Raw genomic sequence first — 13,770 nt, forward strand, 5'->3', positions numbered from 1 at the left:
AATGGGGTGCAGCACAGCACCACATTCCTTAGGTGCACCTAAGGTAATGGGGTGCAACAGAGCACCCCATTACCTTAGGTGCACTAAGGTAATGGGGTGCAGCACAGCACCGCACAACGGAACGTTTGAAGCAAAGTTTGAACTACTCAGCAATATAACAACGTAACAGTGATGTCACGTCGCGCTAACGTGGGCTCTGCCGTGTGTCAGGGTGCTGGCCACCTCCCAGATGCAGGCGACGTTCGCCCGGCAGGCCTTCCCCTGCTTCGACGAGCCTGCCATGAAGGCCACGTTCAGCGTGGTCCTCGTCCACCCCCCGGGCACCACCGCCCTCTCCAACAGCAGACAGATGGGTGGGCTCACACCACGCCGTGACATCGTAACCTCACAACGTCGTCCTGACCTCGTCCTGACCTCGTCCTGACATCGTCATGACATCGTTAAGACATCGTACCTGACATCGTCCTGACATCGTCATGACATCGTCATGACAACATCTTAACATAACTACTACCCTATGACAACATCACGGCATCGTCACAACATCATGACGTCCTCAGGACATCATAAAACCATTACAACATGATGACAATGTCATACAATCACAATGACAGCTCTCTCTCTCTCTCTCTCTCTCTCTCTCTCTCTCGCTCTCTTTCTCTGTAGAGAGTGTTGACATGGAGTTGGACGGCGTCCCAGTCACCATGACGACCTTTGAACCCACAAAGAGGATGTCCACCTACCTGCTTGCTTTTATCGTCAGCAACTTCACCTTCATACAGGCAGCACAGGACACCGACGTGCAGGTGAGACAGGTGCCATACAGGCAGGTGAGACAGGTCGGTACAGGCAGGTGAGACAGGTCGGTACAGACAGGTGAGACAGGTCACTACAGGCAGGTGAGACAGGTCACTACAGGCAGCACAGGACACCAACGTGCAGGTGAGACAGGTCACTACAAGCAGGTGAGACAGGTCACTACAGGCAGGTGAGACAGGTCACTACAGGCAGCACAGGAAACAGATGGGCAGGTGAGACAGGTCCCATACAGGCAGGTGAGACAGGTCACTACAGGCAGGTGAGACAGGTCACTAAAGGCAGCACAGGACACACATGTGCAGGTGAGACAGGTCACTACAGGCAGGTGAGACAGGTCACATACAGGCAGGTGATACAGGTCACATACAGGGAGGTGAGACAGGTCACATACAGGGAGGTGAGAGAGGTCACTACAGGCAGGTGAGACAGGTCCTCACATTACGACACACGTTGTAATGTCCTTCAATGTGATGTTGTAATCTCACAGCCCTGAACCAAGATCAAGGGGTTATGAATTAGAAAACAGCTGATCTCAGGCAAGAGAGCAAACATGTCGTCAAGGTGACTCGAGGTCAGGGGTCATTCAGCCCCACAGACTAGGAGATGACTGAAGGGTTGAACCCCGACTGCAGGTTCGTATCTGGGCCCGGAGACAGGCCATCGCGGAGGGCCAGGGGGACTATGCCCTCAACGTCACAGGGGCCATTCTGAACTTCTACGAGCACTACTACAACACCTCCTACCCTCTCTCCAAGTCAGGTGACTTCCTCTACCTCCTCTCCGACCAATCAGATGTGGAGTTAGGGGTCACATGGTGCCTTTTTCTTGTTGCTCACATAAAGTACACAGAACGTCCCATCACAGTCACTTTGATGTGAATAATAACAGAAACTTAGAGGAAACAAAGAGAAACGTAATGTATAGTGTAATAAACAGCAATAGCAATACTCATTATAAATTATCAGAATATTCATTATCAATTAGATAACAGATAATGAAGATGATGAAGATGATTCATATTAAATTACCTCTTGATAATAAGATGTAGTGTAGCTTGAGGTTGAGTATGTTTCAGTGTAAGAGACAGTGGTTAGGCTAGGCTACACTAAGCTAGTGTAGCCTAGCTACACTAGCTATGCTAGTGCTAGCTATGCTAGGCTAGCTAGGCTAAGCTAAACTAAGTTAATACTCCTTCTCCTCTGCTGCCCCCCCCCCCCCCCCAACCCAGACCAAGTAGCCCTACCGGACTTCAACGCGGGGGCCATGGAGAACTGGGGGCTGATCACCTACCGGGAGACGGCCCTGCTGTACGACCCTGTGGCCTCCTCCACCGGGAACAGGGAGAGGGTGGTCACCGTCATCTCCCACGAGCTCGCTCACATGGTAAGGCCGCGTGATGACCTCACATCCTGTCCGAGTGCGGGCAGGTGGACAGAGAGTGGCAGGGTGCAGATCCTGTACATTATGGAGATAAAACGGACGCCCATCGACGGCTTTTTATTTACATTCATTAATTTACACTTGACACACTTGACATTTACACTTTACACTTACCTGTACCTAGCGCTTGATGTTACAAACAACAGGTCTTGTTCTGCATCTAGCCGCGTGAGACGGTGTCTTGTGTCTGTTCCTCAGTGGTTCGGGAACCTGGTGACCCTGCGGTGGTGGAACGACCTCTGGCTGAACGAAGGCTTCGCCTCGTACGTTGAGTACCTGGGGGCGGACCACGCAGAGCCCTCCTGGGACATTGTAAGGAGAAACGCTGTGGGGACGGCGACTGGAGCTGTGATGGGAGACTGATGGACTGTAGTGATGAGGGCTTGAATGACTGTAGCTGTGATGACTGTGATTTAGTGTTTGCGATAAAGGACTTTGACACTGCAGCTGTGATGGAGACTATATTGTGATAAAGGAGTATAGCTGTGATAAAGAACTGAACGTGGCTGTGATAAATCACAGAAAGTACAGATGATAAAGGACAGACTGTAGCTGTGATAAAGGACAGACTGTAGCTGTGATAAAGGACAGACTGTAGCTGTGATAAAGGACAGACTGTAGCTGTGATAAAGGACAGACTGTAGCTGTGAGTACAGATTTTACCTTTCCGATGAATTTCACTGGTTGTTATTGGTTTCAGTAGTGTACGTCTTGTGTGTGTGTGTGTATGTCTCATGTGTGTGTGTGTGTGTGTGTGTGTGTGTGTGTGTGTGTGTCTCCCCAGAGGGAACACATCATCTTTGAAGTGCGTAAGGTGTTTGCAGTGGACGCCCTGGTCTCCTCTCACCCGCTGTCCCGCAGCGAGGAGGAGGTCAACCAGCCCAGCGAGATCAGTGAGATGTTCAACACCATCTCCTACAGCAAGGTGCTCTCACACACACACACACACACACACACACACACACACACACACACGTGTGATGTATTTTGTGTGTTTTGTCCTCTCAGGGTGCAGCCGTTCTACGGATGCTGTCCGAGTTTCTCTCAGAGCCTGTGTTTGCCAAAGGGCTCAGTGTGAGTATACCTGTGTGTGTGTGTGTGTGTGTGTGTGTGTGTGTGTGTGTGTGTGTCTGTGTGTGTGTGCGTGTGTGTGTGTGTGTGTGTGTGTGTGTGTGTGTGTGTGTGTGTGTTTCTTAGTAAATATGACATGAAGCATATTCATGTGTTTAGGAGAATATTGTGTTGTTTCCTCAGTCCTACCTGAACACGTTTGCCTTCAGTAACACCGTGTACACAGACCTGTGGGACCATCTGCAGCTGGTAACACACACACACACACACACACACACACACACACACACACCCACGCACACACATGCACACACAAACACACATACTCACACAAACACACACACACACACACACACACACACACACACACACACACACATGTGCACGCATGCACACGCACACACACAAACACACATACTCACAAACACACACACACACACACACACACACACACACACACACACACACACACACACACACACACGCACACGCACACTTCGATTCTTGGTCACCCTACCCGTGGCCAAAATGACTCAGAGAGGAGCGGTTGTGGTGAGTTACCAGCCTCATCAGACAGTTAACCACCAGAGCTGACTCAGACCGTCTCACTACAGACCGCTCAACGCTGGCATCCTGGTGATGGTGATGACATACACTCACACAAAGATACAAACACGCACACACGGAAGGCCTAGAGGGTCACAACTACCTCACTGTGGCCAAGAATTGATTTAAATCAACATATAATTTGGTGTTCAGGCTGTGATAACGCCCACTGTCTAAGCTGTTGTATTTCAAAACGGCATAATGCGCATAATAATATGGGTTTCAGTGGTTAAACATGCCCCATTTCCAGCTGGCTCATCTGGGTCTGACTCGGCATCCCAGACTTGTCAAATGTTTATTTTTTTTGACAAACAAGGTCTTTGTTGAAGACCTGCTCTCCGAGGTGAACTCCCAGCGACTGGGAATTCACCTTCGTAAGCACATCTTCATCTAAGCCGAATGTGCAACCTCTGCATGAGTCTTCAACACGCACGGTGCTATGCTATTGTTCTGCCCCCCATCATATTGGTTTAATCTGCGCTGTATTGCATATTAGACTATGACCGTAATTGTGGATTTTTTTATTCCAAGCATTTCAAGCATTTGCCAGTAGCCTTGTAGCTTCTCTCTCTCTTTCTTTACTATGTCTCTACTTCTACATCTCTCTCTCTCTCTTGTCTGTCTTTTTCTTCAGGCAGTAGAAGACACCCCAGACATCAGTCTCCCTCACTCAGTCCAGGACATCATGAACCGCTGGGTCCTGCAGATGGGCTTCCCGGTGGTTACCGTGGACACCAGGACCGGGCACGTCAGCCAGCAGCACTTCCTCATCGACCCCCAGGCTGTGGTGGAACGGGTCTCCCCCTTCAAGTACTGCCTCTACCTCCTATTACCTCCTTAACTTCTCACTTGTTGTTCGGACGAGACATCAGTACACTGAGTCCCCCTCACCCGAGTACGGGACAGTAGCAACGGCCTCAATCTCCCTGACGTGATACTTAGACTGGGACCTTACTGAACTGAATGTCAGTAAATGTTAACTAGTTGTGGTTCCCCTGACTGAAGGAATGAGCAGGACGAGCCTTTCACTTTACCGACTGACAACAGACCAAGTGTGACCAAGTGTGATTTGGGTCGCTTCTAATTACTATGTCTTATAAATACAAATTTTAGATGAATTATATACTTATATTTTGACAATTAGTTTTCCTTTTTATGCAATGCTCACTGGATCACTCGCTCTGTTGCTGCTTATATGGAACAGCTCCAACATGGACATAGTCCCATGACTCATGTCCCATGATTCAACTCCTCTCCTTCTCTCTCTCTCCTTCTTGCTCTCTTTCTCTCTCTCTCTCTCACTTTCTCTCCCTCTCTCTCTCTCCAGCTACACCTGGTTCGTTCCCATCAAGTGGATGAAGAGTGGAGTTGTACAAGATCAGTTCTGGCTCCTGAAGAAGACAGGTAGTGATGTCATGACCCTGCGGCCAACACCTTCTAATAATAATGTTTATTGGCCGTTAACCAACCATAACCTTATAAAGTCCGCCCCTATTTCAGGGGCAGGAGTGTAGACCATATACAGCACTACTCTCAGAAAGTAGCTATCAGTCGCTTTATATTTAGTCTTCTGAAGTCGCCCTTTGAAGTAAATTGGATAACGGTTTAAAAGATTAACATCTATTTTGTAGTTTTACGGTCGCTGACATGTGGCCGTGCAAATGTACAGATGGGGCCCACCGCTGTTTACTTCAGGCCTGTTTATTGAAACTTCACGCCCCACCCTTCCATTCTAAACCAAGTCGACCCAACCCAGACTAACTCCACCTCAGACCAACATGAGGCCGCCCAGACCCACACAACCCAACCCAGATCTAATGGACCAACCCAGACCTACTGGACCCACCCAAACCTACAGGAGCAAACTAAACCTACTGCACCAACTCAACCTAATGAACCAACCCAAACCTAGCTACCCAGATCTACTAGACCAACCCAAACCTACCGGACCAACACAAACCTCCTGGACCCAAATCTACTGGACCAATCCAGATCCACTAGACCAACCCGAACCTAGTGGACCCATCCAAACCTAATGTTCAAACCAACTCTTCTGGACCCATCCAACCTACTGGAGAAACCCAAACCTAGTGGGCCCACACAAACCTACTGGAGCAACCAGCAACCATCCCAATCTACTAGACCAACACAAACCTAGTGGACCCAACCCAAACCTATATACCCATATACCTGTTGGACCCTGACTACTGTGGATCTCACATGCTGCTAACAGATAAATGCTTCAGCTATCTCTCTTTTTGTCTTCTATCCATCATATCCCCTCTCTCTTCTCTCCACTCTCTCTCTCTCTTTACTGTCTCTCTCTGTCTCTCTCTCTGTCTCTCCCCCTTTTCTCACACTCTCCCCACCTCCTCCCACTCTACCTGACTCTCTCCCTCTCTCCCCCTCCTCTCTTGGTGTGTGTTTGGCTTCTGCAGACGTGCAGAGCCGTGTGATCACGGCGGGTGACGAGTGGGTGTTGGCCAACACCAACGTCTCGGGATACTTCAGGGTCAACTACGACCCGGAGAACTGGGAGCGCCTGCTGCATCTGCTGCATACCGACCACCAGGTGAGTCTGGGAACCAGCTAGTTACCAGCGCTGAGGCGAACCGTCCACCTTGCAGTCCAACAAACAGATATTCTGATGATGGTGATCATGAGGCATGCGATGACAGGTTACCCTCCGCCCAAAGCACATAATTGATAGTTGACTGGTTGATAACATTTAACCAGTGATGCATCACAAGTGACCTAATAACCACAGCGACAGAAATAATGCCAAATTATCTGTGCGTTTGTAGACAAACCTGACTACTTGGAATACATTAAAATCTTTGGAAAGTATTTCCAACTGTATTCCCTTCCCATTAACGTATCCCTTTAATGTGAGCTACCTGTGGTGCTTAGGCTTTTATTGTGTGTGTGTGTGTGTATGTGTGTGTGTGTGTGTGTGTGTGTGTGTGTATGCTCTCCATCTGCCCCTTCAGGCTATACCAACCGTCAACAGAGCACAACTTTTGGATGACGCCTTTAACCTGGCCAGGTAAATAACGTATATATACTGACGTACAATATTGTTACAACGCAACACTGCGGTGTTATCCTAGCAACGCTGGTATCCTAGCAACACTGTGTGGTGGTATCCTAGCAACGGCTTGACATGTAGCGCATGTTGTGCAGGGCTAAAGTGATCAACACCACGCTGGCCCTGAGGACCACCAGCTACCTGTCCAAGGAGAGGGACTACATCCCCTGGGCCTCGGCCCTCAGCAACCTCAACTACTACTTCCTCATGTTCGACCGCACCGACGTCTACGGGCCCCTACAGGTGAGCTGCACCTGTCCCCTCACCGCTACACTGACCTACGCGCCATGACAGAATTGACACTATACCGGTGTGTTTAGATCATAGTGTGACCATTCAGGTCTCTCTAGTTTTTTTTTTTTTTTCATATTTACAATACACGCCCACACTACCTTGCACAAAAATAAATATTTAAATATTATGTAGCGATATGTGTTTGTATCGATGTGTATAAATCAAATGGAAATCATAATTTTTGAGGCAAATGACAAACAACATACAAAATGTTGCAAAATAGTGAACTTCTGCTTCCTGTATGGAAAAGCTTGTGTTAGAACAATACGTGTTTCCTAAGGCTGCATTAACTGATGTAATCCATGTAAAGGTCTCATAGAGGAACTGAAACTTCCATTTAAGTCATAATTTTTCCACATAACTGCGTTTCAACACCATGTCAGCCTGAGTCACCATTACCAGCTACTGTGCTCTTTGTCATTTTGTGTGTTTCAGGGCTACATCCGGAAACAGATCCTGCCACTGTTTGAGTACTTCAGGGCCATAACAGATAACTGGACACGAGTTCCACATGGCCACAATGACCAGTAACAGCAATTTTAAACTAATTAACTCACTGACATGAGTTTACGTGCAACACCCTGTGATTAACCGGTGGACTCTATAGCTATGTGTGTGTGAACCAATCCAGGTACTAAACTCTGTGTGTGTGACCCAGGTACTAAACTGTGTGTGTGTGTGTGTGTGTGTGTGTGTGTGTGTGTGTGTGTGTGTGTGTGTGTGTGTGTGTGTGTGTGTGTGTGTGTGTGTATGTGTGTGTGTGTGTGTGTGTGTGTGTGTGTGTGTGTGTGTGTGACCCAGGTACTAAACTGTGTGTGTGACCCAGGTACTAAACTGTGTGTGTGACCCAGGTACTAACTTGTGTGTGTTTTGACCCAGGTACAACCAGATCAATGCCCTTAACGTGGCCTGCAGCATGGGGCTGAAGGACTGCAAGGAGCTGGCCCTGAGGTGGTTCTCCCAGTGGATGGCTGATCCAGAACACAACCCGTGAGATAGCGTCATCAAACCTCATCCGTAATCTGTGTGAACCAAGGGTTCATACAAGGATCAGCTGTGTGTCAACCACATCTGATATTGTTCAGCTCTGCAAGCAGAGGTTCTGAACTGCATGCTCAAAGCAACATTACGCCAAAACCGCGACTTATGTACTTATGACCTTATGAACAATGCTTCGTAAATAAGGCGTAGCCAGCCTACAAAACAATAATACTCACTGGATCTACATGATTCAGACATCACTGCACATCACAATATCATTTATCATTGTGCTGTGTTTGCTTATTCAACATCACCCTCTCATTTGTTTATAGAACCTCCCATCCACCTCATAAAGCCTCAACATTCTTCAATATGATCATCATATAGAAAGAGAGTTGGAGAGCAATCACCACTGAGGGATTGTTCTCAGATGGTCTTTGTTAAATACGTGGCTCTTCTACATCTGGATCTCCACTAGCTCCTCTAGGCTGACCTAGAGGAGCTAGTGGCTGCTGCTGAGAATCATACTCCGAGGACATTCTTCAACACTGACATGAATGAGTTGAAATGGTTTAATCAGGGAGGACATTTTGTGTTTGATGTAATCAGCTTAATTTTTTATACCTTACCTTACAGTCTATGGTCTTACCCTACACTACAGTCTATGGTCATACCCTACACTACAGTCTATGGTCATACCCTGCACTACAGTCTATGGTCATACCCTACACTACAGTCTATGGTCATACCCTACACTACAGTCTATGGTCATACCCTACACTACAGTCTATGGTCTTACCCTACACTACAGTCTATGGTCATACCCTGCACTAAAGTCACTAAACCCTCAGTGGCTGAGAGCAGTATGGATGCAGATCGCAACAATGGGACACAGAAATAAATTTGACAGCGCGTGTGTTTTCAAGTGCTATACAGCGCTAGGAGGATTGAACCCTGACCCTTCCCTAGGAGGTTTGAACCCCTGACCCTGTCTTGTGTTGTTGACGTTATGTGTGTCAGGATCCATCCCAACCTGAAGAGCACGGTGTACTGCAGCGCCATCGCCTTCGGGGGAACGGAGGAGTGGGACTTTGCCTGGAGGATGTTTCAGAATGCTACCGTGGCAACGGAGTCTGCCCGCCTCCGGGCCGCCCTGTCCTGCACCAAGGCACCGTGGCTCCTCAACAGGTGTGTGAAAACAGTACCGTAAACATCCACCTGGTGGACCTAACATTCTTCAATTCATATTGAAGAATGTTAGGTTATGTTTATGTGGATTCCTGGGGCAATATTACTGGGGCAATTTATGAGATGGACATAAAGTTCTAGTTCAGGTTCTAAAAACATGAAAGGCTTTATGAGGTGGATGGGAGGTTCTATAAACAAATGAGAGGGTGATGTTGAATAAGCAAACACAGCACAATGATAAATGATATTGTGATGTGCAGTGATGTCTGAATCATGTAGATCCAGTGAGTATTATTGTTTTGTAGGCTGGCTACGCCTTATTTACGAAGCATTGTTCATAAGGTCATAAGTACATAAGTCACGGTTTTGGCGTAATGTTGCTTTGAGCATGCAGTTCAGAACCTCATGCTTGCAGAGCTGAACAATGTCAGATGTGTTTGACACACAGCTGATCCTTGTATGAACCCTTGGTTCACACAGACTATGGATGAGGTTTGATGACGCTATCTCACGGGTTGTGTTCTGGATCAGCCATCCACTGGGAGAACCACCTCAGGGCCAGCTCCTTGCAGTCCTTCAGCCCCATGCTGCAGGCCACGTCAAGGGCATTGATCTAGTTCTACCTGGGTCAAAACACACACAAGTTAGTACCTGGGTCACACACACAGTTTAGTTCCTGGGTCACACACACACACACACACACACACACACACACACACACACACACACACACACACACACACACACACACACACACAGTTTAGTACCTGGGTCACACACACAGAGTTTAGTACCTGGGTTGGTTCACACACACATAGCTATAGAGTCCACCGGTTAATCACAGGGTGTTGCACGTAAACTCATGTCAGTGAGTTAATTAGTTTAAAATAGCTGTTACTGGTCATTGTGGCCGTGTGGAACTCATGTCCAGTTATCTGTTATGGCCCTGAAGTACTCAAATAGTGGCAGGATCTGTTTCATCCACTGTTTCATTCTGCAATTGCACATTGAAGTTTTGAAATCGTAATAATGAATTTTTTATTGTATTTGACTTTTATTTTGTGTTGTATCTTCTGCTGCTGTTGCAACCAAATTCCCACTCTCAAATTTCCACACTGGATGACTGAAGTACCCACCTGTCCATCTATCTTCACAGAGGGCCGACAGGTGTATTCTAGACCCTTTAGATCTTAATGTCCAGGTTGTGGTTCAGTGGTCTTAAGATAAGATAAGATAAGAACTTTATTTCATCCCATACATGAGAAATTCACTTGTGTCTTTTTCCGTGGGGCAGGTATCTGCAGTACTCCATAGACCCCACAAAGATCCGGAAGCAGGACGCCACCAGCACCATTGTGGCCGTGGCTCGGAATGTTGTGGGAATGCCGCTCGCATGGAACTTTGTCCGGGAAAATTGGAGTTACATTTTTGAAAAGTAGGTTCGGTTAGTAGTTCACAAGAGAGATCAACATTGTTTTAATTTTTGTGACTGCAGAGCAAACTTCTCTAATACTTAGTGGGATTGTTATCAACAGGATAGGGCCTTAGGGCTCCTTTTGGGACAAAAAGTGGGTCAGAAGGTGTGTAAAGAGGTGCTGTTCCATTAACACATTTTAGATAAACCAGTAGAGGGACCTCAAGACCAACCTCAAAGAGTCAGAGTGAGACCCTAATCTGGGGGTGCCTCACTTCTAGGGAGCCAGAACAGAGCTTGGGCCTGAAACAAAACACTGAATAGATGATCAAGCCTTGTTTCCTGTTCCTGAAAGTGAAGAAAGTGAAATGCCCGATCACTCAATTTGGAGCTCATCTGCCATCAGACTTTAAATTATTTATGTTAAGTCTTGTTGGTGAGACTAGTGAGCCACTGAATTGAAGCTAAGAGGTCTCTTTCAGATGTTCAGTCAAGGGCTTGACAAGACTAGCAAAGATAGCATTAGAATAGTCCATAGTCCAATCTACACAAAAGCTTACAATCATGTCCCAGCATCTTGTTGCAATAAGAGCCATACTTTGGCAACCATATCGCTATTCATGATCACTAGGGCTCTGACCACATTCTAAAATGAACTCCATTCAAACTGACCCCTCTGGCCTGTTTTGAAGGTCCTCAGAGGTGCCGTTTCAAAATGTCTCTCAGCGATCCTTTTGAGAATATCTCAGTTGGACCTTCTCACGCAAACAAGTTGTAAGCATTTGGGTAATTTGGGTTGAAAGAAAAAAAAAAGCCACAGCCTCGTAGTTTTTTAGTGGTTAAGGCCGAGCAGGTGGCGGGGGGTGTGGCGTCAGGCACGTGATTCAGTAGAACCGTTCCAGGGAGATTTTCCCACCCGCCAGGTTCCAAGTATTTCCCGGAATGGTGGACAAACTCTGGTAAACACCGTGACGTGGATCAGAGCCTCGTCCGTCAACAGAATCAAACATCTGGTCTCTATTGATCAGCGCACGATGGGGATGATGAGATGATAATGAGTCATTTGAGGTTTTTTAATGTTCTGTCCGTCACTCCCTCTGTCCGCTTCTAGGTACGGACGTGGCTCCTTCTCATTTGCCAGTCTTATCAACGGCGTTACACAGCGATTCTCATCAGAGTTTGAGCTCCAAGAGGTACACTCCCCTGTCCCTGAAGAAACGAAAACATCAACCTGTCAATACCAATCTGATGTCCGATCCAACCTCTCCCATCTCTCTCTCTCTCTCTCTCGCTCTCTGTTCTGCTCTGTCTCCAGCTGATGCGCTTCAAGGAGCAGAACCTACAGGTAGGGTTCGGCTCTGCCACACTGGCTCTGGAGCAGGCGATAGAGAAGACCAGGGCCAACATCAGATGGCTGGCTGAGAGCAGACCCCAGGTGTTGGACTGGCTGTCCGGAGAAGCCAAGTGAAACCCCCACCCAGAGGACAGGACCTCCACTGGACTGATTCACTATGATACGTCTCTCCTGGTGATTCTGGTGCTATACACTCAAGGTCCAAGAAGTGACGTAGCAGCACAGAAGAATCCATTGTGTACATAAGGCCTCGATACCGTAACAGGGCCTGTAGATAGCTGGCCACACATCGAGACATTTAGCAGTTCATTCTCCGAGGACTGAATCAGCTCCACGAGCAGGATGTGGAATGATGTAGTGCCCCTAGGGTGACCTCCTGTGTTTATAATGTGTGGGTTCTGAAACTGTGGATCTATCTGATGAGGGACACGCAATAACTAATAAGTCAAAATCCTAATTAAGCAAAGCTATATGCGACAAGGTTGTGGACCATATTTTGGTTAAAGGTTGGGTGCTTGTTTTTAACATTCCTATTTGATTTGTGTGTGTGCTTGTGTTCTTCTTGTGTGTCATAGCTTATATCTACAATGTCGATAACAGTATTAAACTGCTTACAAAGTGTTTGACTAATGGACTAATTGATTTGGATTCACCTGGATGTGACACTGGAGGAAGACATGTGAAGAGATGTTGTTGAATAAAGTATAACATTGTGTAAAGTGTTTTCTCCATGAATTATCTATTCTACTGCCCTGTATTGTATTGTATTGTACTGATCTATGTGCTTGTTATGCTATGTTGGAAAGAACTGAGTGATAAATAGATAACGTCCAGAGAAGAAATCATAATAGATACTGCAAGAAAATATTTACATTTCAGTCAATGGTTCAAATTGAGTTGTATTATTGTTTCAGTAAATCTAAAGTCCATAATGAATAGTATGGTATAATCAATATGAATAAAACTAAAACTATAAACTCAAATTAAATGATGAAATGTCTTATTTATCTTTTTTTTCAATACACACACTGTGAGTGTGTGTATTGTCTATGACTAAAAATGGGGGTATGTCAGTTTTGTTACGTTTATTCTAAGAAAAGCCAATGATTCACCTTTGGGCCGTCATAATATTATATTAGACCGGTTAATAGAAAGAGGAACGTCCGAACGTGAGAGTATACGTCTATGCAGAACAATGCTCCAATGCACACAACACACTTATGCCAGATGTTTAATACCAGATGTTTCCAACGCTGCAGCGTTTCCCATCCTGTGCCAACCGCAACAACCACGCAGGATCTCCAAGATGTCAGTCGGACACGGCCCCCAGAGGTGTAAAGTTCACCGATAGTTCACTTATCTCAGCAGATTGTTCCAGCCTTGGTCCTGAACCATTGTGTTGTTGGCCCCGCCCCAGTGTTGGCTTCCCAGCTCCTCCTCGGTGGCTCAGGCGTTCAGCAATAAAAACACATGCTCTCCCCCCTCCGCCTCTCTCTCCTCGCACTGCCTCCGCGG

The 13,770-nt window shown here is 46.8% G+C and overlaps 1 protein-coding gene across 2 annotated transcripts in view; it reads left to right on the top strand.

Annotated features, from left to right (window-relative positions):
• The window catches only part of LOC311356025 (aminopeptidase Ey-like), a 19,269-nt gene extending 6,106 nt beyond the window's left edge, over positions 1 to 13,163 (top strand). Inside the window, exons 3-21 of one of the 2 annotated variants that reach the window (XM_084475804.1) lie at positions 211 to 353; positions 667 to 806; positions 1,452 to 1,578; positions 2,048 to 2,202; positions 2,458 to 2,571; positions 3,044 to 3,184; positions 3,268 to 3,333; positions 3,514 to 3,579; positions 4,571 to 4,746; positions 5,264 to 5,340; positions 6,375 to 6,508; positions 6,927 to 6,982; positions 7,120 to 7,267; positions 7,754 to 7,845; positions 8,198 to 8,308; positions 9,320 to 9,487; positions 10,782 to 10,922; positions 12,013 to 12,094; positions 12,217 to 13,163. In XM_084475804.1, the coding sequence (XP_084331930.1) occupies positions 211 to 353; positions 667 to 806; positions 1,452 to 1,578; positions 2,048 to 2,202; positions 2,458 to 2,571; positions 3,044 to 3,184; positions 3,268 to 3,333; positions 3,514 to 3,579; positions 4,571 to 4,746; positions 5,264 to 5,340; positions 6,375 to 6,508; positions 6,927 to 6,982; positions 7,120 to 7,267; positions 7,754 to 7,845; positions 8,198 to 8,308; positions 9,320 to 9,487; positions 10,782 to 10,922; positions 12,013 to 12,094; positions 12,217 to 12,369 (2,290 nt within the window). In that variant the 3' untranslated portion in view covers positions 12,370 to 13,163. Of the gene's footprint in view, positions 1 to 210; positions 354 to 666; positions 807 to 1,451; positions 1,579 to 2,047; positions 2,203 to 2,457; positions 2,572 to 3,043; positions 3,185 to 3,267; positions 3,334 to 3,513; positions 3,580 to 4,570; positions 4,747 to 5,263; positions 5,341 to 6,374; positions 6,509 to 6,926; positions 6,983 to 7,119; positions 7,268 to 7,753; positions 7,846 to 8,197; positions 8,309 to 8,631; positions 8,893 to 9,319; positions 9,488 to 10,781; positions 10,923 to 12,012; positions 12,095 to 12,216 lie in introns of those variants that run through there. The other variant, XM_084475805.1, reaches the window with a different exon arrangement.
• The last annotated feature ends 607 nt before the right edge of the window (positions 13,164 to 13,770 follow it).

This window comes from Micromesistius poutassou, assembly GCF_964030765.1.
Source record: "Micromesistius poutassou genome assembly, chromosome: 12".
Lineage (NCBI taxonomy): Eukaryota > Metazoa > Chordata > Actinopteri > Gadiformes > Gadidae > Micromesistius > Micromesistius poutassou.